The sequence below is a fragment of the Vicugna pacos genome, chromosome 1 (genome assembly GCF_048564905.1).
Source record: "Vicugna pacos chromosome 1, VicPac4, whole genome shotgun sequence".
Taxonomy (NCBI): Eukaryota; Metazoa; Chordata; class Mammalia; order Artiodactyla; family Camelidae; genus Vicugna; species Vicugna pacos.
The window spans coordinates 49,432,664-49,457,845 of record NC_132987.1 but is presented as its reverse complement, the minus strand read 5'-3'; the positions used below and the strand labels follow the sequence as shown (position 1 = coordinate 49,457,845).

Below are 25,182 nucleotides of genomic sequence, written 5' to 3'. Positions count from 1 at the left end.
AAGCACTGAGATCTTCAATCAACTCATTCAATATTCAACACATACTTACTGAGCTCCTACACGCACTTGGACTATATCAATGAACAAAACAAAACCCCCTTGTGAGTCTCAACTGGGGAAAAGACAGATGATAATAAATATAATGGGTATATTTGTAAATATACTCATATAGCAATTCTTCTGATAGTTTAGAAAGTAATTTTTTAAAAGGTTTCCTGAAACAAGAAAAAAAAAGTGCATAAAGTTAAAACAATTTAAAATCAAATATAAATGCCGAGAATTTGATTGTTCTAACCCAAACCCCAATAGCATCACTGTAAGTTGAGGAAGAGGGAAGGGTGAGGAAGGAGGTGACTCCTATTGCACCCGGAGGCAGAACCTGTGAAGAACAGAGAGAACACACGGCCTCCGGGTGGCTGAATGGTGGCACTGGGGAGTAAGTCCAGGACAAAACAAAATTCTGCCTGTGGAACCCTCTGTAGTCTCAGCCCTACCATCTCTACCTGCCCCCTCCCCCTCTCTCCTCTCTGTCAGTGTCCACACCCCACAGAGCTGGTGAGGGACCTGTGAAGACCGCAGTGCTTCCAAACATGCCGCCTGCAGCACACAGGAAACAATGATGCGCCAGCACCACGGGGAAACTCCGGAGGCTCCGCCCCCAGGCCACGCCCCCGCCCCCGGCCGGACAGATCAGCCTGTTGGCCTCGTGGGTAACCCATTCCAGGCGCACTGGTGCTGGGAAGCTGGGTACCGAGGGGGGCGGCTTCCCTCCTAAGGGTCCTCACAGCCCACCTGACAACATAATGCTTTAGACCGCTCCTTCTTCTCCAAGTGTGGGGCATGGATTCAAAGCAACAGCATTCCCTGAGAGCCTGTTAGAAATGCAGAATCTCGGGCCCCACCCCACACCTACTGAATGGGAATCTGCATTTTAACAAGATCCGCATGTGCACAGTAAAGTCTGAGAAGTCCTGCCTAGAGTTTTCGACAGCTATCAGAACTGCTGCCTTTTCTGTCCTCAAACAGCTGTTCAGTGTGGCAGAGGGAAACATTTTCAGGCCTATTTTGCAGATCAGAAAATAAGGCTTAGAAAAGTCATTTGCCTCAAACAGCACACGTGGCCCAGAATTTAGATATTCTGACTCCTGGCCCGGTCCTTTTTCCTTTGCACCAGACTATTTCCTTAGATCTCTCAGGAGACCAACAGACTCAGTGAAGCACCAGGCTGTTAACAAGAAGGGAGTGAAAAGCTGCAATTTCTTTGCTCCTAAATTTGAAAAACAAAATCAGAAAATAGATATAAAGATATTATTCTTTAGAACAGTAAAAGACTGTTCAAGGAGTTTCCTGCTCTTTGGAACATCAACAAGAGGAGAAAGAAAGTAACATATAGGAACTACGGTGACCCTCCGACCCAAACCCAGATACGTGGAGTCTCACCACCACCCCAAAAAAGTCAATGTTTCTACTATTAATAGATTAAACATTATATAGCTTTCTCTTCTATACCTCCTCCCCTAGAGGCCTATTTTAACTTGCGGATGGTAGCCTTCATTTATATTCTTCTTTAAATATAACTTAGTGCTCTCAAAGCAAAAACAAAAGAAAATCCCCAGCCCACTTAGGAAAAAATTTCTAAAAAGTTTAAATACTAAAAAAAAAAAAAAAAAAAATTATTTGAACTAATAACTTAAATACAGCAACAATATTCCTAATCTATGACAAGTGATAGGAAATACTGGCTGAAAAATGAAAGTGACACTCCTTTGGCATTTAATTCTGGTAATTATTAACTAGTGAGATAGTTTTCAAGACTCAAGACATTAAGCCCCTAATTATCAGAGCCCCAAAAGAAATAGTAAGATTGCTAGAAATGCACCATTGGCATTGGTCTAGGATTTTGAAATAAGTGAAAATCACATAGAATTCTATTGTTCTTAAGCCACTAGGCTCCTGCCACAGTGAGAAATTTAACATTTCCTATCTCCAGTCATTAACTGCTCCAAAAATATGACATGATTTGGTCAGACATAATAGTTACTTCTTACTCCAATGACAAAAACAGTTTAGTGAGTAACACACTAGAAATCTAAAACTGAACTGTGATCCTTAAACTTGGCAATCGTGAAGAATTTATAAATGACATGTGGTCATAGAAAAAAAATTTGAAGTAGACGCAGGAGCTGAAAATCCTTACACATTTTTCACTGGGAAACTCATTTTACCTCCAACTTCAGCTTAGCAAAGTCAAGTCTTAGCTCAGAAACTACTGTAGCACATAAGCATTGCCTGACAAGTATTACCCTCCCCGACTCCTACTTGAACTTAAAAATTTGGAGCCAAGGAACACAGTTAGGAAGTTCACAGAAAGATCCTGCTAGGAATAGCCCAGCAGCGTTTCATGAGTAACCACATTCACTTTAGAAGGAAACTAGTCATTGCTTCATTTCAAGTTAAATGACAAGTTAAGCCATGGAGGGCACAGAGAGACCCACAGAAGGGAAAAGGTAAAAGAAAAGGTTTAGAGCATGAATAACCCACTGATGTCATAAGCATGTTAGAAAATAGTGCGTATTAAGTTCCAAAATTAACTACAGAAAAAATTACAGAACAAAGATAGAGACTAAGACTCAGACAACAGCTGAGAATCTATCAGAAATTATATAAAAATGGTAATAATTTCTTATCTCTGGGAAGGTTTTTTTTTTTTGCTTTTCTATTTTTTTCCAAATTTATTATATTTTGATTGAAAAAAGTTTTATAATTAATTGCCAAAGATTAAAATGTTTATATATGATGGCATGCTATTAGGTATGGCTAGTATATGACTGGTCATCCTTGTTCATACACAGGGACTCACTCACTCACTCACTCATTCATTCACCCATTCATTCACTGTATTCAGCAAATATTTATTGAATACCAAATATATACAAATACTGAGGATATAATATTAAGTAAGATAAGCAGGATCCCTTTCCTCATAAGTTTAAATTTTCTTATTTCAAATAATCTTATACGAATGCTGGTTTGGTATAAATGACCTCAACAGACGTCTTCTTTGGCTAGCTATGGTTTACTTATTTGACTTCAGGCTTTCTTCCTAACCCCTAGAAAATGGCAGGAGTTCAGACCCTTCCCTCAGATCCCCACACAGGAAAGCAGAAGGAGAGAGGTAAAGATGTACCTCAACAAGCTCCTGTGTTTAGAAAAAATAACAAAACCAGAGACGCCAGCCTCACTGCTCTGTTCTCACAGCTCAAATGGAGAGAAAACCAGAACTCTTGGTTAAACACCAAGTCATAAACCAGAGAGGAAAGGATGAGGAAAAGTTCTCTCCAGGGTAAGTGTGATCTACCTAAACTGCATCTCTCCTCCTGGAGTTTTTTGTGTGTGCGCACAGAGCATCTGCCACAGACAGGAAAAAGAGAAACAAGAGACGGCTCCAACAATTAATCTAAAAGACCAAACACAAAATGAATGAGGTCAGAGGTATGTACAATCACCTTAGACAGTCTAACTCCCAGGCCTGACACAACCTAGACTGTGGCCAGGAAAGGAAAACAAGTAAGAGTAAAAAGATGTCAATAAAATTTTTAAAAAAGAAAAAGAAAAAAGGTGAATCAGAGAAACAAACTTTATTGGTATGTCTGTCTTCCTCCATCTGTTTACTTCACAAATATTTACTGAGCACCTACTACGTTTGAGGGGCTGTGCTAGATGCTAGAGCTGTAACAGTGTACAACAAACATGGTGCTCAGGCCCTGCTGTCCAAGGTGACCCCCAGTAAGCATGAAAAGTGTCATGATGGAGCAGCACAAGGTGCTACAGAGGCACACAAGAGGGGCACAAGCCAGGTCAGAACTAAAATGAAGTAGTCAGGGCCTTGACTCCAAATCTTTGGGCTGATGCCAAGTTGAGCATGGAGAAGACCAGAGAAGAAAAACCACCTTGAGATGCTGCTAAGTTGGTGCAGGGGCCACTGGGATAGTCGACTTCACAGCTGCCATGAGCATCTCTGGAAGACTCTCCTGCAATCACCAAGGCTTCTTCTCAGGCAAACAAATTTCCATGATGGAAGAAAAAAAACACCCTCTTCTGTCTCCAGCTCTCTTCATTTGCTTCCCACCAAGAACATCATCCTTGTGTTGCCAAATGAATGTCTCCTCCCACAGAGGAAAGCATTTTGTTTGTTTGTAGGGTGATCTGCTGCTTTGTTTGTTTGCTGCTGTACCCATGGGGAACCAGAGTGGAATCTGACAGGGGGCCCACTTTTATCACCCAGCAAGCACAATGGCGTAGCCTGTGGGATCAAGGCTTCTTGGGAGAACTAATTCTAGGTTGACACTTCAAGATGAGTTAGTTTCTCACTGAACAGGTATATCCTTATTAGGGAGAAGGAAACCAGGATGATCAGATCACATTACCATTAAATATTTGAGTTCACAACCTGCTTGGATTCCATGTTCACTAAACAACATTCTAAATATAAATCAGGCTCCCACAGGGAAGGAATGTACTGGTCAAGTTGACATAAACATCCCACTTAACAAGCAGTTGTGGTTCTCCTTATAAACTAAAAAATGAATGCCCTGACTTTGAGATTCTGTCTCTTGTGAGTTGAATTAGCCTCAGTGAGCCTAGTTCATAGCGAGTAAGGAAATTGGGCCCTCGGCAGTGGTACCTTCATCAGGAGGTGGTCACCCCACCCCCAGATAGAGAGGCCTCAACATTCACAGGTCTCATCGTCAGACATTTAAGGAAATTTTACGCATGTTTTCATTAATTCACTTGGCATTTAAACAAACAATAAAGTACAACTAGCAACCTATTAAACAGATTCCAAAGAAATGAAAATAGAATTGATGTATCCCATAAACTAATATAAAATGATAATTAGACTAAAAATAATCACTGGTGTTAAAACCAACTCTGCAAATGATAAGCTGGAATCAAATCCTGATCTATTGTCAAAAAGTCAGCTTTTTCTTTTTGGCTAAATGAATTCAAGAATCCTCAACACAGGGTACATGTTCTACATTGTTTTTACCAATGGTCAATGCTTTCTATGACTGAAAATGAGTATTTATTCAAATACTCTCAATTATATGATAAGAATAATCTTAAAAGTTCTCCCTCCTCTACCAAAAAAAAAAAGAAAGAAAACCTAATTATAGCAGATAATGGGTTAATATTCTTAATAGCCAAGGAGTTTTAAAAACCAGTAAGAAAAACACCTACACATACACCTACTGGAAATATCAGCCTAAGAAATTCACAAAAAGGTGGGGAGAATAGCTTAGCTCAAGTGGTAGAGCACATACTTAGCGTACACAAGATCCTGGGTTCAATCCCCAGTACCTTCTCTAAAAATAAAGAAGTAAATAAACCTAATTACCACTTCCTAGGAAAAAAAAAAACCTAAATAAATCAATATATCAGTCTTCAAAAAACTATTTTAAAAAAAAGAAATTCATAAAAAGAACTACCAACGGCCAAGAATACTATGAAAAATGTTCAGCCTCACTATAAAGCAAATTAAAACAAGATAACAGATTAGCAAAGGATTTTTAAATTTCTGAATACTCAGAGTTGTCAAAGATTTGTTGAAATGGATATTTTCATACATTTCTGGTGTGAATGTAAATTACTACAGCTGTTTAAAAGAGAAACTCAGCAATTAAAAATTTTAAAGTTTCAACTCTCTGTTTATTGCAATGTGTCCTAAAAAAGAATCATTAGACAAACACCCAAAGATTTGCATATGTACAAAGATATTCATCAGAATAGCAAGATTGTAACAAACTCACAGGGGAATAGTGAGATGACTTATGGAACTATCATGGGATGCTGAAGAATATTTAATGACATGGAAAATATAATTCAATATTAAATAGAGTAAACAAGGAATAAAACTTTATACCGCATGATTCAATTTTTTGTAAAAATGTAGGATATATGTGTGCATTTGTATAAAAACTGATCAAGGTCTTAGAAAGGAAAAAAGACTGAGAGGAAATACGTTGATTGTTAGAAGTAATTTGTCTGGGCAGGCGGTAGTACCAGTGATTTTTACTTCTCTAAGCTTTTCTCTCTGTTTTCTAAATATGTTACACTGAACATCTGCTTTTCATATACTCAAAGGGCAAATATAAAACTTTTCCTTCCTCAAGTTGAAAGGAAAGAAACTTTAGATTAACTCTAAATCATAATTTGAAAATAAATTTCACGCTAGAAAAAAAAGGCTTCTGGAAAATTAAAGATGCATAGGGAACAGAATTAATCCTTGCCTTTATTATTAGCATACATTTAAACAGAATCTAATTACTTACATACTTATAAACCAGTTGGTTCCTTTAACAAAAGTATTCATGCCTACTATGTGTAAGATTTTGTATGGAATCCAAAGATGGGTAAGACATAGCCCTGACTTCAAACACCTGAAATTTTACAACAAAGCCTCCTATACAGATAACTGTAGTCCTGGACAGGAGGTTCTGAGAACCGGATCTAATAACCAGCCTTATCAAAAAATACTGCATAATTTGATGAATTTTGATAGATGTATACACCAATGAAACCACTACCACAACCAAGATAACTAACACTTCCATCACTCCCCGTCTATCAAAATTCATCAAATTGTACATCTGAAATATGTGTAGTTTACTGTACAGGAGTCATACCACAATAAAGGTGTTTTAAAAAATAAAATAATAAAGTAAAAAAAAAAAAAGAAATTCAATGAGAGGAAAAAAAATACTACATAAGACAGCGCCAAAAATAGAAACATCTAAATTAACCTTTCCTTGCAATTGTACCCTACAGAATGCCTACACTACAAACCCTTCTCTCAGTAGATCCTACAAGGACAATGACAGTTACCATATAAAGCAGGCATTCAACACAGCAATGACCTGGAAGCACCGTGTTATAAGATGAGCATAAAACATTGGCAAAAGCAATGTAGAACATGCACCCTGTGTTGCACCCTGGATCCAGCTACATGTCCTGGATTTCTTCTTCAGATCCTGGAAAGCTCAGAATTCAACTTGGCTTGTGTAGAGGTTTATTAACTTGAAGGGAAATGTTTGGCACCAGCACCTGAGATTCTTGAAGCTACTTTTCTCTAAAGAGTTAAAATAAGTCCACTAACCTTTGGAAGCAGGAAAATTACCCAAAAGGTGAATCAAAAGAATCTTGACACAACCTAACTGCCAGCCATCAATTATAAAACAAATGAGAAATGAAATCAGTTCAATGAAAAGGGCGTGGCTGACCAGGAGTGCACCATATTTAGTGAAAACACCCTCACCAGTTCTCTCTGAGGCAGGCTGATTCAGTCAGGGAAAGATAACAAAGGGGGAGAGAAAAGACACATGTCTTTATATTTTTCCTTAAAAAATCATCTTACCTTAAAGGAAACAAGAAGAGACTAAAACCTAGACAGATGGAGAAGACTGGCCTAGGTGTTGGTCCAAGTCTGTGCTTCATAAATGGTTTCAGTGATGCTTAGATGATGGGTTCTTAAGGCCACTGCTCAGTATTTAAGTTTCTCATTATTAACCCTGATATTACTTCCCTTTTCCCTCACAAAATGATAGAAGGAATTTACCGTACAAACATAACCAAAAGCTAACATTTTAGAGCATACAGTGTGAGAGCATAAAGGAAACCAGTGGTGAAGCTGACAGTACAAGTAGGAACCACTTCTAACCCTTTGCTGCACTGGAACACCATCACCGCCAGCTGATGTCAGGGACACGGAACAGACAGTATCCTTTAAAACCCATCTTCTCCATTTGTTCCTAAAATGATAATAATTCTTATAATGAATTCTAGGGCTTCCTCCTACTATTCTAATGGTGGATTTGATCATGCACATTCATATCACAAGTCTTGGTTCCTGCTTCTGTCCTCTCAGCCAAGAGATATACAGAAAGACACTAACAAGAACAGCTACCTTTTATCGAGACCCTGCCGTGTGCACTGGGCTACATGCTCACGCCCCTTAACAAACCTGTGAGAGAGACACCATGATTATCCTCAAGATGAGGAACCTGAAGCTTAGAAGGATCTGAGAACTCGCCCAAGACTTCACAGCTAACAAGAGGCAGAATCAGGATTTAAACCTGGGCTGAGTCCAGAGCCTACGCCCTCCAACCCCAGAGATTAAGGCACTGGCTGAATCTAAGAGGGAGCCTCTGAAAGCTCCCAAGTCAGTAAAGGCACACTTACCTGCCCCATCAGGAGTGATGGTTCCCAGCTTCACAGCTAGAGGGTAGCCCAGGTCTCTGTAATGTTCCAGCGCATGCCCGTTGCCCCCAGAGCTGTCAAAGAACCACTTCCCACACAGCACAGAGCCGTCAGTCAAATTCAACCAGAGGTTTTCCCGCAGGTCACACCTGGCACACTTCCAACCACTGGAAAGTCATCAGAGAGCAATCAGTACAGCCGGGGGATCAGGCGTGATTTGAAAATGAACATCTAAGAAAACAGAGTGTCTCTAGCTAGGGGTCCCAGGAGATGGTCAGTGGAATAACAGAGACTCATTCCAGAGCTACAGGACCACTCAGTACCCTGTCTGCCCCTCTGGTGGGGGCCAGCTCCTCCCAGCTCCAAGATGGCTCTTTTACTTTAGAAAACTGATACAATGAATACAAATATATGTATGTTCATGTAAGACTGAAGCATTATGCTGTATACCAGAAACTGACACAACATGGTAAACTGACTATACTTCAACAACAACAACTATATATATATATATATATATATATACACATATATATATACATACACACACACACACACACACACACACACACACACACAAAAGAAAAAGAAAAAATTGATACAGAACCCGAGGGCAGGAGGAAAGGTCATTCCCTTAAAATTACTACATGAGGGAAAGTGAATCCTGAATAAGCTTAAAACACTAAAGATCCCACGTGTACAAACATCTAAAGTCTAAAGCACTAGCCACAAATAGTAAGACTAGTTTCATCAAAACTCTACGACACTGACAGTCTAAATTAGGTAGAAGGAAAACAACTGAAAGTTAAATGTCAGGTATGTGCCAGGTGCTTTACAGAAGTTTTATCATCATTTAATTCTAATAAACATCCTTCACCATAGCATTACCATCCTCATTAACAAAGGGAGACAGGCCCAGAGGTATCCTGCCTTCTCTAGGCCCACACAGAACAGGAATGCAGTACAGTCAGGGTTCAACCACACCGGACACAGTCCTCATCCACCTGCCCTTTGCCTCTAGCACCTGCCTCTGGAAACACACCAGCATCTAATTACAGGAGGTGCCAAAGTAGTCTAAGGAGCATTTCAGCCAAAATGTGCGAAAGACTGTTGTAAGTCTTCCTAAGTTGGGTTTCCCCTAGAAGCAGACCTGAGACAAAGATCTGAATGCAAACGGCTTGTTTGGGAACTGATCCCAGGACTCACCCTAAGGCAGTGGGGGAAGAGAGACTGAAAGGGCAGAAAGCCAGCGCAAGGACTGTCAACAAGCTGATGGCCCCTTGGGCAACTGGGGCTCAGTCCCTCTGGGGAACTCCAGGAGGCAGGCCCCTATCTGAGGGCAGGGATCTAGGGTAGCCATCCTCCACTCTGCAGTCACTGGTTGAGGGCTGTTCCAGGAGGACGGGAGGGAGCATTAACTCCGTGGCATTTCTGACTGTCCCACGGCCTACCTGGCTCCGCAGGCAGAGAAAGCCCTCAAGCAAAGAGCTGCAGGTGCTTGCAGCCGGGGGCCTTAGGGCGGGGAGGGGCTTGAGGGTATGGGCTGGCCATGTTCAGCATCTATTACACAGGTACAGATAATTTTAGAGAGAATTTTTTAGCTTATTTTTAAGAAATGGCATCTGATAAGAAAATATATAACTGCTAATTCAGTGAAGAGGTAGAAAAAGAAATATTCCTTCAGCCAGTTTTAAGGGGTAGAGTTCCACTTTGCTGTCTGACCCTCACCTTGGAGGAATCCTGACTCCGTTGTCCAACTGCGTGAGGTTATTGGCATATTTGGATACCGGCAATTCATTTTCCCATGTGTCTGGGTCCTGCTTTCTATACGGAGACTTTGAGCTGAGAACTGCATCACAGGCAATCGTTACCTGTAAGACAAACCCAGATGTAATACATTAAAACAGTCTGAGAGAACCGCAACTTATATAAGATGAATTTAAAAGTTTATTAATAAATACAGCTTAATTCAAGAAAATTCAAACAGCTCAGTTACCATGAGAGCAAGATGCTACTTTCCTGACACCAGCACTTTCTCGCTGGGTCTAGCTAGGTTTTGTCCAGGCCTGGAGTATGCAATATTAACAATAACACAAGATAGCAAAGAACCAAATCCACTTTGTAAACCCAAGCACAGGAGTCAGATTTAACAATTCCTACCTCTCAGCCAGCGAAGTGAGAAGCATAAGCTGAACAATTTACGAGGGTGAAATTAGCAACAGGAATGCCTAGGATTTCCCCAAGTGGCGTGTTTTCCTCCTAACAAATATAAACCCAGATATCCAATATCCTTAACTCATCACACAATGACATGTGTTCAAGGGCACTTGAATGGAATACAAGCAGCACGGCTCCTTCTTAATCTGGTGCAAATGTGACCCTGGATGGGGACATGCCTAGGTGTCTCTGTGCCAGATCAGTCCACGTCCTGAGCAAATCTGTGATGTCCAGCTTGGCACCAATTACCATGGGGAGGGCAGACTCTCTGCTTTCTCCCAAACCCCACTGATTCTGGACATAATGCCTCTCACCACATTCGCTATTTGCTTAATGCTATAAGCTATTTCTGCTCTCTTTAAAAACACAGTCTGATAAGCATGTAAAATGGTGCAGCCACTTTGGAAAACAGTTTGGCAGGTACTCAAATGGTTAAAGAGAATTACCATATGACCTGGCAATCCCACTCCCAGGTATACACCCAAGACAAATGAAAATGTGTCCACACAAAAACTTACACAAATATTCACAGAAGCATCATTCATAACAGCCAAATAGAAGAAAAAACCCAAATGCCCATTAATGATAAATGGATAAATAAAATGTCATATATCCATATAATGAAATGTTATTCAGCAATAAAAAGGAATGAAATACTGATACATGCTACAACATGGATGGATCTTGAAAATATATGCTAAGTAAAAAAAAAAAAAAAGTCAGCCACAAAGAACCATGTATCGTATGATTCCTTTTATATGAAATGTCCAGAATAGGCAAATCCATAGAGACAGAAAGGAGATCAGTGATTGCCAGAGACTCGGGAGATGAGAGGTTGAGAGGAATTGGCTGTGAGGATAATAAAAGCATTCTAAAATGAGACAGTCATGATGGATTCCCAATTCTGAATATAATAAAAGTCAGTGACTTGTTTAAAAAAAAAATTTTTAAACAAAAATCTGTATTCTACATGACTGGCATCCTGCACAGTTAGCTGAATTTCACGCAGAATATTTCCCCCTGAGGAGCACTGACCACTGACCCCAGAGCTAATGAGGAAACAACAGAGGAAGCTCCCTCAGGAGCCCTCCCACCCCCACCCCCACCCAGGCCATGAGCAGTTCCTATCAGTCCTTCAGCCAAGATCTATTTGGAATCTACCTCTTCTCGATTTCAGTCACACGCATCCTCGTCTCAGCCACCATCCCAGCTCACCGGGATGGCCACACAGCAGCCTCCTTCCAGTCCCCTTTCTTCCGCTCTTGCTTCCTCTTCTCTGCCCAGCAGCCGGAGAGATCTGCTGTGAACATTAGATCCTATCCTTCTCCAACTTAAAATGCTCCAGGGATTTATACTGAGCATCACCAATTGACAGCACGGGGCTAGGCACGGTCAGGAAAAGGAAAAGGTCCCTGCCCTCCAAAAGCTCGTACTCCATTTCAGATCAGGCAATCAGGCCTCCGTGAATATATCTGAATTTTTTTTGGCGGGGTCAGTGGGGAGTGGGGGGTATTTATTTGGTAGAAATTTGTAATGAAAGTATAGTTGATTTGTAATGTTTTATTAGTTTCAGGTGTACAACATAGTGACCTGATATTTTTATAGCTTATACTCCTTTTAAAGTTATTATAAAATATTGGCTATATTCCCTGTGTTGTGTATTATATCTTTGTATCTATTTATTTTATACCTAGTAGTTTGTACCTCTTAATCCTCTATCTTGCCCCTCCCTAAACCTTTTAAAAGATAGTCCCATTTATCTCCCACAAGCAAATGTTATATAATTACCTTTCCTTTCAATTATCAAAATTCATCTCCACTCCCTTCCAGTAAGGCCCTTAGAAAACAGGGTTGAGTTCACCATTAGCTGCTTTCTGATTTTAAGGGTGGACATGCTGCCTCAGCACTGCTGGCTCCACATCCTAATCTTTTTAGTCTGGCCTGTTGTAACTTTGTTTCACTAACGACCTCGATCCCTTCCCTGTCCTCCCATGAATCTTCTCGACCCCATGAGGTCTTTTCAAAGTGTTCTAGTTTGCAATGCACAATGACTTTGACCACTATTTGGATGTAATATTCTCTTTCCTTTGAACATCCTTCCTGGTGATATTCAACAAAATTCCCTTAAACGTCTGAGACACTATAAAACAATGACCTAGTGTTCTCAGAATACCATCTAAAATCACTCAGAGGCCCTTTTTATGATCACAACTGAAGGTCAGGATCCATTATCCTATAATTATACTGTGAATTATCTCATGTTCAGGGATGTTCTGGAATTGGCTCAAACTGGCTCACAGAATTGATAGTTGAATTTTAAGAAATTCTGCAAGAGAGTTGTTAAACACAGTCATTATTAAAATTAAATTATAAAAACTCACAACAAAATATACTCTTAAAAGGTAACAAATATTCAAAACTCTTTACTCCCTAGCTGTGTTACTCTTACTATTATCTTTATGCTCTTGAGGTCATTTAGGTCCATATCATGTGAACAGTGGAACCTCTGTGTGATGGTGTCCTACTGCACATATCTTCCCAATACTGTGATCTGTGCTGTTAGCCTGAAATCGGCCACGGTGGGAGGATTTCCACCACAGAAATCAGCAAACATTAGAGCACAGGGCTCCTCCCCCAGGGAGCTGGTTGCTAACCATTCCCAAGCACACCAATGCTCAAGTTTCTGAGTCAACAAGTAGGCACTGAATCGCAGGCTCTAAGATCCCTGCTGAGCCCCAAATGCGATGTCTCTGTGACCCTTGCATCACTAAGAGCTGGTTTAACTCTCTGGTAGAATTTATAGAGTACCTATCTGAAACCAAAATTTTTTGTGATGAGAAGCTCAAGAGATGACGGAAGAGTCACTTGGTGGGGTGATTTGGTGCTGAGTAATTTGTGCTATTTGAAAGCTTCAAAAGAGAATTATCAAACACCAAAAATGTAGTGAAAGCATGAAAAGAAATTATAGTAACTAGCATCTGTCATACAGATAAATCTTACCGGTTACTGTCAGATAAATCCAGGCTTTTCCTTCTAGCTCCCTACCTCACCTTCCAAACAATTCTCTCCCTCTTTAATTCTTAAAGCATTTCTAAATTCTAAAACACTCTGTATTAAAAATTATAATATGTATTGCTGGATTCAGATTTCTATGACACTTCACTTTTCTGTAAGTGTTCACACTTAGAATTATGTTCTCAATATAAGAATAATTGAAAGTACTTAGAGTTTTTCACATAAAGACTTCTTAAGTGAGTGAGAGAAAAATCATTTCTCATGACATTCATTCACAGTGTGCTGCTGCTTTTCTGACAGCAGTATACATAGGAGTTACATTAAACAAGAACCGTAAGAACCCTCAGTGTCATACAGATAGAAGCTTTGTATATAACATCAGGTAATGGGACAGGTAAGACCATATTGTCCATTCATATATTTCACCCTTGTAACAGCCACGTGAGTCAAACAGGGAATTGGAGAAAGCAGAGGTAATTTAATTCACACATTGCTAAAAGCTATGCACTCAGGACTCAAAAGGCTATGCTATATCAGATAATTAAAGGGAAGAGCTACAATAGCTAAACACACAAAATTTTCATTTCTCTGGTCTTATGTTTAGGTATGAAGTAGGTCAAAGAGGTTGAATGGTAGAAACCTGGTTCCTAACGACAGTGGAACCCCAAGCACAAACGTCCCCTCTCCGCAGGGGCGAGTGAGGAGGTGGCTGTAGATATAGAGTCACACAACATCCAGGAGGATCGGGACCCCAAGACCTGGCTTTGGTCCTGGCAGAGTTTGAGGAGGGAAAAAACGAACTGGCACGTGTAACTCTGTCGACCCCAACCTCTGACCGCACGCTATCTGCGGCCAGGCTCAGAAGTCAGGGGGCAACAGAGAGGGAGAGAGGGAGAAATAAGGAAGGGAACACAGGAAAGAAGGATGCAGCGGTGGAGACAACACAGGAAATGAGGGAAGAACAGGAAAACGGTCTGGGTCCCCACGAGATTTGAAAATCAAAGTATAACAGAAACTGGCTTCCTACCACCACCCCCAGCTTCACGTTGTTCAAGAAGACGTAAAGTCACTCTTCAAAAAAGAAAGGAGAGGAAGAGAGAGGAGGGGAGGGCAGGGAAGGGAAGGGAAGGGAGAAAAAAAAAACTCACCACGAAATCTAAATTCTAAAACCTAGAAAGCAGTCTTCGTCCTGGAACAAAACTAACAAGTGGGGTTCACAGCCGCACAGTGCTCCTGCAGACCCGGGATCGGTAAATATTCGGTCATTTTTATAACTGTGCTGCTGTGTTCTCAGTGGGGCCCTTTTATGTTTCCCAAACAAAATTCTACGTGGAAGGCCAACGTGCAGGAGAGAGAAAATTTTAGGCGTTCCTCTGATCGGAAGGCAGCCCCTCTCCAGCAGTCCTGGCACGTCTCGGGGGCGCAGTCTGACAACCTAGGCAACAGACTGCGATTCACAGATGGCAAGAAGCCAGCCGGCCTGGAGGAGGCCGGCCGGTGAGCAGTGAAGCCCAAGCAGCCCCGAAGTCACAGGCGGCGGAGGGGACACCGCGCAACGTTCCTGGAATGGAACCTCGCAAGGCCCTCCCCGGGAGGGAGAAGCGATCTGCTCCTGCTCCTGCTCCAGCTCACTCTCCGCTCCTCTCGCTCGACCCGCCTTCCCCGCCGCCCAGCGCACGCACACGGCACACGCACACACACCTGACACAGAGTCACGCGCATCTAGCTAGCAGCCGTGCACACTCACTGACCAGGGCTGGTAACTCCTCAATATTTGGCAGTGCTATTTCATAGTGGTCTGGAAATATAACAAGCTTGGCTTCATCTTCATATTCATAATCGTCGCTATTTAAATCATCATCAGTATCTAGATCTGAGGAGAAAACAAAAACAGAGAACAAGAAAGTATGAGAGCACATTCTACACCAAGGCAGCACTCACTAGGAAAGCCAGAAATCCATGGGGACGACAAACCACGGGCCGACGTTCACAATTCCCGCCTCTGACGTTGCCACCCATCAGCCTCAAACCAGGAATAAGAGGCTTTTTCCACGTTGCCGAAGTTCTACATCCGTATCTACTCGGCACAGATGTACAAAGAGGACTGAGCCACATCACACAGCTTTACCACTGAAATAGACATCCGTGCTAGATACTCAATTCTTAAAGATGTTTAGAGGAATAGGCTGGTCCTTATTATCTGTTGGGTACCTGGCTCCTGATTTCCCAAGAATGGGCTGGAATGTTTTTCACAGCACAGTGGAAGACAGCACATAGGTTTGAGAGCAGATAAACCTAGGCTCAACTCTGGCCCCCAAAATTTAATGTTTCTTTAAGCAAGTCACAAACTCTGTAAGCCTTAGTTTCCTCATTTGGAGAATGGAGACAACACTTATCTCACACAGTTTATACGGGGAATAAATAATAAATTATAAACAAGAGACCTGGCACATAAAAGGCTCTCAGTAAATGGTAACAATTATTTTAAAATAAAATCTCGATTTCCCTCCCTCTCTCTCCCCCTCCCTCTCCCTCCCCACTAAGAGTAGTTGATATACTGCACAGTAAATCAGAGGGGGAAACCCCATGATATAAGTAGTCCTGTTGTGCTTGGGCTGTGGAGAATTCTCAGTAAGAAATCTAGCCTGTTGTCTATCAAGTCATCGCCTCTTTGCTTGGCTAATCTCTGGGAAGGTTAGGCAAAGACTCAAGGAAATGTCTTGTCACAATATTTACATGGACATTTCAGCCTTGTGCCCACATGGGTGCCAGCATCCCAGATCATGTTTGTATATTTAGATGTTTGGAACTATGGTGACAAAGAGCCATTGAGCCATGTTCCACTCACACACACACAAACCCACATACAAACATGAGCTCTGTAAACAGGAGAAAGCTATTTTACTAGACCAAGCAGTCGCCTGGGAAACAAAGTATCTAGATTCTGTTATGACCATGTTGTATGCCTCCAGCCAAAAACCTGGTATCTTTTTATGTACAGCTCTGCTCTTAAATTCTCAATGGGAGAGCAGTTTTAGTGGAAAATGAGATACAGCTAAAATGCAGTCTACACATTTTAATAAAAGATTCTAAATAATAAGAATCAGATATGCCAAAATAAACAAACTACATTGTTAGAAAGTTATAAGAGGTTATTTTTGACAAAAAGCAATGTTTAAAAAAGAACCTAAGAGTTTAAGAACTAACTAATGGCATTTACTTAAAGAAAATGATTCAAATAAAGGCAGACATTATATGTGCGATAAAAATCTGAATGCCCCAATATCTACAATGTTTAAAAATTAGAACCTCAATATTCAGTGAGAATGGTGTTCAATCCAATAGAATATTATTTAAATGATATTTAGTTAGACTACATAGAAATACGGAAATGTTTATACCATGTTAATGTTAAAAATGCAAAATTCATCTTCCCTGAAAAGACAACTTTGTAGCAGTTAAAATCATAGACAAAAATTAGAAGGAAATCTGGACAAATGAAAATCGTGAGTGGGGAAGCTTTATTCTTAAATTTTTCTTTATTATTATGTATAATAAATTTAAGTAACCAAAGCACAAATCTTTCATTTTTGTGTACAGATTCAACTCATGTAACACATTATCTATGTGTCTCTTTTTCACAGAAAATATACTTAATGCTAATTCAGATCTTACCTGGCCAAAAACAGTGATAAACTAAGCCCCCCGACTCCGCCAAAAAAAAAAAAAACTGCTCTGATATTGACTAGGTACTAAGCCTGGGCAAGTTCTTTCCAAGTTCATTTTCCTTATGAGTAAGCTATGAGTAATAATTACCTACCCAAGACTGTTGAGAGGATGAAATAAAGTAAGTTTTTAAGGCATCTAGTACAGGATCTGGTAGGTATTAGGGGCTCCACAGACAGTAGCTGCCACCCCCCTTACCACCACATCATCTCTTCCCTACGCTCCTCACAACTAACATGATTGGCAGCTCCAAAGCAATCCTGAAATAAGTTTCAGGAGGACCAGGATATCATGGGGGATCTTCTGTGTGATCTGAGTATAGAGAAGATGCAAACTTCAAATGCTTCCAGGCTGTAGCTTTAAGAGCAGGAAATGAGTCTAATTCACCTTCCATAACCTTAGCCCCAGCCCAGCGCCCAGCACACACCACACATTCAGTACATGCCTGTGAAAGGAGACTTTAGGAAGTTCACAACACCAGCATGCCAAGGACAAGAGCAAGGCCAGAGCATCCAAAGTGTTGTTAGAATTTTTTTTTAATTGGTAACTGATGCATTGTTTAAACAAGAAGGACTGCTGTCATGCAAAATGCAGAGCTTTGATGAGCTCCCTTACACTTAGTTTATAGTATACTTTTATTTTTAAGTCAATGGGATCCAAGGGCACCATGATCTTTCCCAGACATCTTAATCCAATGCAGGGGAAAGTCACCAGAGGTAACCTACACTCTGATTCTAAGGGACAAATCTAAGGTTTCTCCTCAATACATGTGACCCCCCCCCCAATCCTAGGTATAAGTCCACCTTTCTGTATTTGTCTAACTGGAGTCTCACCACCCCAAAAATATCTAGTTGAGGAACCTACAGAGTAACCACAGCCTAAGAACTAGCAAAACAAAGGCTCCCAACCTCTCCAGCAGCTAAATTCCACTGGGAATATTAACTGGCAATCCTGGGCTCTTTTTCTAAGTCAAAAAAATTTTTTTTCTAATACCTCTTCCTCAACTCTACTTCAATGATCCTCTCAGATTCCTAGGAGAAGTGGCTGGGACCACAGCCATTTCTAAGAAGTCACTACAAAGCAGCACAGTCAAGGAAAGAATCCCTAAATCAAACGAGAGCTCTGAAGCCTGGCTCAGAGTTCTCTCGGCCTGACCACGTGGACTTTAACTTATGAGCTGGAGATGAGCAGGCTGCTGCTCCGGGGCTGTGAAATCTCACCAACTGCTCAAGAAGGCACAGGGGGATGGTCCTTGTGCACAGACCCGGCCCTAGGACCTACTTCAGAAGGAAATGGCAAAATGGGGTTTACGTCAACCTTCTGGTCATTACAGGCGCAGATGAGTTTTCTGAACAGGCCCATTCCTGGAACTTTCCACAAATGTTGTTTTCAACCTGTCCCTGGTGAAGCACACATGCCAGGGCTACAGCCAAAACAGTGGAACGGAAGCTTTCTGGGGTTTAGCGGTCACTCTTTGATCTCCCAGTCTACAGACACAGAAGAACATTTACTCTTATCTGTGAAAGTGGGGAGGTGTCAATAAAAATGTGAATATTTAACACTATTTTCATGACATAACAAAGACATGGTATTTTTTTTAATTCACTGCATTAGCAGTTATTTACACATCTATACACATTTGTAGTTTTATTATAAAAAAAAATACATATGAGATTAGGCCAGAATCACATCACGAGTCCTGGGGTATTTCTTTGAAGACCCCAGACTCCCTTACATCCCACTACTCTCCTTCTATCTCATTAAACAGTAACTTTTATACCTGCCTATTCCCCAAAGTCACAATCTTTCATACAGCTGTAAGTTATCTTTGTAAAAGACAGCCTAATAGTGTCCCTTTCCAGCTTAAAAAAACATTATTGCAGAGCTACACACACTTTCTTGGTTCACAGCACCATTAAGCACCCTAGCAATTTTTGCACAGCAGCCCTAAGCCAAAAGAAATGCCTAGTAGTTCTGTTTATTTAGTAGTTAGGTCCAGATAACTTAATAAGCATTTACATTCTAACAAGTTAGTAACCATTTGAAAAAAATAATACACATATATTCCAAGAAAAATGTTTTATTTTGCTCTTATATAGTCATAATTCCTTACTAATGGGCTGTGTGTGCCTGCTGGGCACTGCTCAACTTTTCTCTTTGAATGAGACTGGACACTGTCTCCCATATTCCCATTCCACATTATTTTCCTGTGGTACTTGCCTTTACCATAGAAAACACCAAAAAAGCAGCTTCAGAAAGAGATGAAATTAATGAAACTACAACAAGCTAATCATTCGTGCAATGTTCAAGCATCACTATGTTTCCTTGAAGAGTTAAAACATCCCATGATGGACCTGTGAGTTCGCTGCAACACCCTAATGTGCCTCAGAACACAGTTTGGGAACCAAAATGTTAATTCTCCCTCCTGCCTATAGGAAAAAAGGCTGTAAGTATGGTATATGTCTAGACTATTGCTGGAAGAATACACAAGACATATAAGGATGCACAAACAGAAAATACTGTTTGTCTCTGGGCAGGGTAACCAAGTGGCAAGGAGATAGGGAAGGGAGAGAGAAACTTACTTTTCATTATGGAGGCTCCAATAAAGTTTCAATTTTAAGCTATGTCCATGCGTTATGTATTCAAAGAATATTTTTTAAATCCTAACTACTAAAAGAAGTATAAAATTTAAGTGATTCAAAAATTAGCAATAACTGTCATTGTTGATCTAAAAAAAAATTACCAGCAAAAGCTAGAGCTGAGGGAAGGATTCTTAACTGGGGTGTGACTTAAATGACTGTCCAGGTATTCAGAAGAAAGAGTGACTTGAATGTCGAGGGACAGAATGGGGCTCAGGAGACTCGGGTAAGCCATTCAGACTCAGTTTCCCTTGTAAAATCAATACTGAAGGTCCTAACTGAATGATTCAACAGTTTCAACGTAACTGTTGAGCCAATGGAAAAGGATTAGTCACAAAGTCATTAAGTGAACAGGGGGGAACCCTCTACCCAGGAGAAAGCATTAGTCATCTGCCTGTGTTCTGTGAAGGGGAAGAAGGGTCATCATAACCACGCTTCAGTAGCAATGAAAAAGTACTTTCTAGTTGAAGAAACAAAGAGACTGCAAGAGAGTTCCGAGTTCTCTTCCTCTTCATGAAGAGACAGCCCAATGTCCCTTTTAGGAAGGACTCATGCTGAGGCTACTAGCTGCCTCCCAGCATTCATTCTCCCTTTCTTCCTCAGTAACAGACTTTATTCAGTGAGGCACACGGTATAGGCATGTGACCAAGTTCTGACCAGAGAGGTGTAAACTAAAGCTCTGCATGGGGATTTGTGAGAAGGCTGACAAAAGGAAGCTGAATCCACTGGGAGATAAGGTTTTTCTTTTCTGTCCTTCCCTCTTTGTCTTCCCTACTTTCCAGAAGGGGGACGTGATGGCTAGACTTCCAGCAGCCATTTTAGGCCACGAAGTGACCATGAAGGTTGGAAATCACAGGGCAAGATGGAGGGTGAAACAGAAATATGGGAAGAACCTAGATCATGATCAACATGAGGCCACCACGTCAGCCTGCACTTGCCGCTTCCTAACATCTGCGTGAAATGAGAAAAACAGTTACCTTATTTAAATTCACCAGTTTTGGGGGGTTTAGGGGGGGGTCATCTTTTTTTGTTTTTGTTTTTTGGGTTTTATTCTTTAAAATCACCAGTATTTTAAGTTTCCTGTTACATAATCAGAGGCATGCCTAATACAGTCCTTCACTGAAATTAATTTACAGGCCACACCAACCTGAAAACAGAGCTGTGATCAGTGTGGCAAGAGAAAAGGGCCTGCTGTTGGGAGATAAGACGCACCAGCTGAGGAGCTGTAAGTCACGACTCACAAAACCAAATTCTTACTGACATAAAATTAGCAAAGCATCTCAGTATAAAACAACAGAGAGAAACGGGGCCTAGGACAAACCCCAGAGCGCCTACAGCATTCAAATTTACATTTTTTAAAAACTGGTACAGTCCAAATGGAACATTTTTACTGGGCTGTGAGTTTCAGGCACACCCTGTGGCTTTCTAAGACGTGGAATGTTGAGAAAACACAGAGAACAGCCTGTAGAAGTCCCACTGAAATGAAAGGGAGGGCTGGTGCTCCCAGGAGGGGGCCACACTGAAGCCCAAAACTTCAGTGCTTACCTTTGGATTAACTTTTAAAGCAATTACTTGACAATATCTTCTACCACCAAAATGACCACTAGAAAAATCAAACTGCAAGGTCTTTTGAGTAAAAGACATAAAGGTTAAAGGACAAGAGGTCAACTAACTTCTTTATTCAACCAAAGAAAATAATGAAAAAATAACAACAGCGAGTCAAAATGTTTAATTATTTCCACCTTCAAGAATGCCGTGCTGGGGGCAAAGGGTGTAGCTCAGTGGTAGAGTGCGTGCATAGCACAGAGATCCTGGGTTCAATTCCTAGTACCTCCATTTTAAAAACATTGTTTTTAATAAATAAATAAACCTAATTATCTACCCTCTACCCACTCCACACACCCCCAAAAAAAGAAAAAAAAGTGTTTTTTAAAAAAAGAATGTCATGCTGATGTCACTGAATTCAGAAGAAGTCAATTATCTCTATTATTGGAAGGGAGCCAAAGGCTTATAACCAAAACATCAGAATGCAGTCACTTTAGCTTTCAGGCCCATTCTAAGCTGCTCTGAGTTTAATTGGTTGACTGGGGTTGTGGTCCAAACACATGCCAAGCAGTGCGAAAGATTGGCCAGGGTGGAAAAACCCACTGCAGATAAGCCTCATCAAGAAAACCATGACTTGAAAATCGAGAGAGAAAGTTAGCAAGTGGGCCCAGCGCAGAGCAACAGAGAATCAAAGCAGGAAGGAAACTCAGCCCCATGACTGTTTCCAATGGCTGTACTTTTCAAATAATTAATGTCTTTTTATTACAGTTTGTTACAGAAAAAAATCAAATACAGATAAGCAAAAAGAAGAAAATAAAAATTACCTCAATCCCACCACCAGGAAAGAGCTACTATTAACAATTTGGAGTATATTTTGCCAGACTCTACCAGATTTTCAGTAATCTATGTACATGTGTATATGTGACACACACACACACACACACACACACATACACACATGCACATACATATATGCACACACATACACACATATGTGAGTATATATGTATAGATGAAATCACAATATGCAAACAATTTTGGAATTCCTCTCAAACAATAATCCCAGCAATTTAGGGGTATAAACCTGCTTGTTCAAAAATTAATAAACCACTTCTTCTCTCAGGAAAACCGTATCAGAAGCTTAATATGAAATAGGATCATGATTACATGATACAGAAACCACTACGAATTTGCATGAGCAAAAAACCTTTTCTTCTGAATGAGGCAGACAGAAAATCACCGTCAGGCAAACACCACAGTAATCACTGTCGCAGGCAAGACCCACTGATGGACAATTAAATTAGCCAGCAAACTTTGAGGAGAAACAAGTATTAGCGTAATCTCAAAGTACCACTCCTGAGATTCTGATTAATTACACTTTAACTTTGCAGTGGAGAAACCCAACAGACACCACCTTCACAAGGGATCAAGGTTAACCTCACCAGTGTGAAGACATCCCAGCTTCATGTGCGCCCTGATACCAGGCACCGTGGAGGGCCCATCACCCCTACAGTATTCTTGCCAAAAATGCATGACCTCAGACTTACCATGAGGAAACACGAGAAACCCAAACTGAGGTACATTCTACAAAATAACTGGCAAGTAGTCTTCAAAAGTGTTATAAAAGTGCCACAATTATTAAAGACAAAAAAAGACTGAGGAACTATCATAGATTAGGATTAAGGAAACATGACAACCAAATGCAACATAGGATCCTGGAACAAAAATAGGACATTAGTGGAGAACATGGTAAAATCCGAATAATCTGTCGTTCTGCTAATATTAAAAAAAGAAAAAAAGAAAACCTGCCTCTTCATTAAAGGCAGTGGAAAAAAAGAGACCAGAAGCAGAATCACAATTACTCTCCACTCACTATAAAAACAATTGTTTCAAAACACTAACTCAACAAGAGTGCTGAGAGCATCCTTCACCACTGGGTAAACACGAAGTAGAGGAAGATCATCAGGAATTAAATTGGCTCCTCTCATCCTTAAACTGTAGAGCAATAAACAACCTATTATTTAAACCGAACATGCACATACACACACATACACAGAGAAAATCTGGGCACATTATTGATAACTATTTACATTACCTAAAAAAATCTTGGAATTCCTCCTTTTGGGTAAAGCTCCACCAGAGGCCCCTCTTACCTTCTGAAAAGAAAACAAGAGATTGTTAAAAATGCAGCCTATGCAACAGACAATGGAGGGATGGGACAGGGGGCACATCTCAGAGTTCCCGGTTTTTATAAGAGGCCAAAAGGAAATATTCAACCTGAACTAGAGATCCCAGGATAAACAGGAACTTGACCCAAGTCCATGAAGGTAGGTAAAGGGCAATGCTACTGTTCTACCGGATTATGTTTTCACCAAATTATCAAGTAAGCACTTCTGGAAGGGGAAGTGAAACCAGGAATCAAGGTGAAGTAGGCACTTCAACTGTAAATCGGCACGTGCTCCCAAGAGGCTAGGGTCCATGCCTGAGATGGGAACTACTCCGGAGTGATGGTGATGGCCCCAGGAGGGAGACTCTTGTTCCCCTGCTACCCACCCACCAGACCTCTGTGCTTGGTCCTGGGTATGCACAACAATTACTGTTGAAAGAGTTCATAATTATTAATAAAGAGTCACTGATGGTCTGATCATATTAAACCTCAATCTAACCTCCCTAGACATTTCTGGAGCTCCACCGGTCAGCCATGTTTGCCATCCTAAGCTTCATGTATCTTCCATCCCTGGCCCCAGCGCAAGGACATAAATAGCCATCAAGTGGCTATGCAAAAGAGGTCATTCATTCATTCATTCCCCTTCTGATTCACACTAAGAATTTTACTCTCAAATAGCATAATTAAAACGTTTGTCTCAAAAGGGCAAAACCATATTTCCACACTGCATGTGCCTCCCGTTATTAGAAAAGAGCACGTTTCCAACACGCTGCAGCGTTGGGGTCGAAGCCCAGCCTCTTTTCAAGCAGCCACACCTATGGCAGCATCGAGGCCTTGCTGCTTCTTTAGTCTCTACTCCCGTCAATCTTAAGTCTCCTTTCCCACATTTTATCATTTGGCAATAAAGGCGGAGACTCATCTTTGCGATTCTCACAATAAGTTTTTACAGCTTCTAGTATAAGTTTATAGTTCACATCTTAGGAATGTGAAAATTATTGAACACTGTAGCTCAAAAGCCTATCTCTCCAAACACTAATGCCACGTTCACGTCACCTTTCTTTGAATCCGCCTCCTCCAACATCTCAGAGCCTCTGTTCCTCTCCCTCCACTTAACTGCCTCAAAAAATGCTGAAATAAAACCTGCACCAATAGCGTATTTAGCAAGCCACATTTACCAATCCTGGAGGTCACCTGAAATCTCTCTACAGAAGTTTACGGCATCCTTTTAATTGTTCCAACCTCACTGTCCCCTCCGGCCCTGCGTGACAGTGGAGGGAGAAGAGAAGAAAGGAACTGCTGGAACACGCGGCTCTCCTTGACTGTGAGAGTCACATCTGAGACTTGGATTAGATCCACTTCCTTTCAGAAAAGAAAAAAAAAAAAAACTACTAGGTCTTCCTTCTGAAGACCATCACCTCTGTGCGTGCAACAGTCAGCACTAGAAATCAACAGGGTTTGAGAAACTGGAACTCCTCAGTCAGCAGACGTGCCCGTCAGACTCTGTGCGGGAGTTCAGGCTGCAGAGTGAATGAAGACACGCTCCACCCACTGAGGAGCTCGCCAGCCTAGTAGGGGAACATGCACACAAACAAAGAGCAGGACAGACTCCGGTGAGTG

The 25,182-nt window shown here is 41.0% G+C and overlaps 1 protein-coding gene across 2 annotated transcripts in view; it reads right to left on the bottom strand.

Moving 5' to 3' along the window:
- Nucleotides 1-25,182, bottom strand: part of USP13 (ubiquitin specific peptidase 13) — a 112,369-nt gene that overhangs the window by 52,813 nt on the left and 34,374 nt on the right. Inside the window, exons 3-6 of one of the 2 annotated variants that reach the window (XM_072961510.1) lie at nucleotides 23,494-23,554; nucleotides 15,240-15,361; nucleotides 9,985-10,127; nucleotides 8,239-8,423 (exon numbers count right to left, since the gene is read on the bottom strand). In XM_072961510.1, coding sequence (XP_072817611.1) covers nucleotides 8,239-8,423; nucleotides 9,985-10,127; nucleotides 15,240-15,361; nucleotides 23,494-23,554 — 511 coding nt within the window. The remainder of the gene's footprint in view (nucleotides 1-8,238; nucleotides 8,424-9,984; nucleotides 10,128-15,239; nucleotides 15,362-23,493; nucleotides 23,555-25,182) is intronic. The other variant, XM_072961516.1, reaches the window with a different exon arrangement.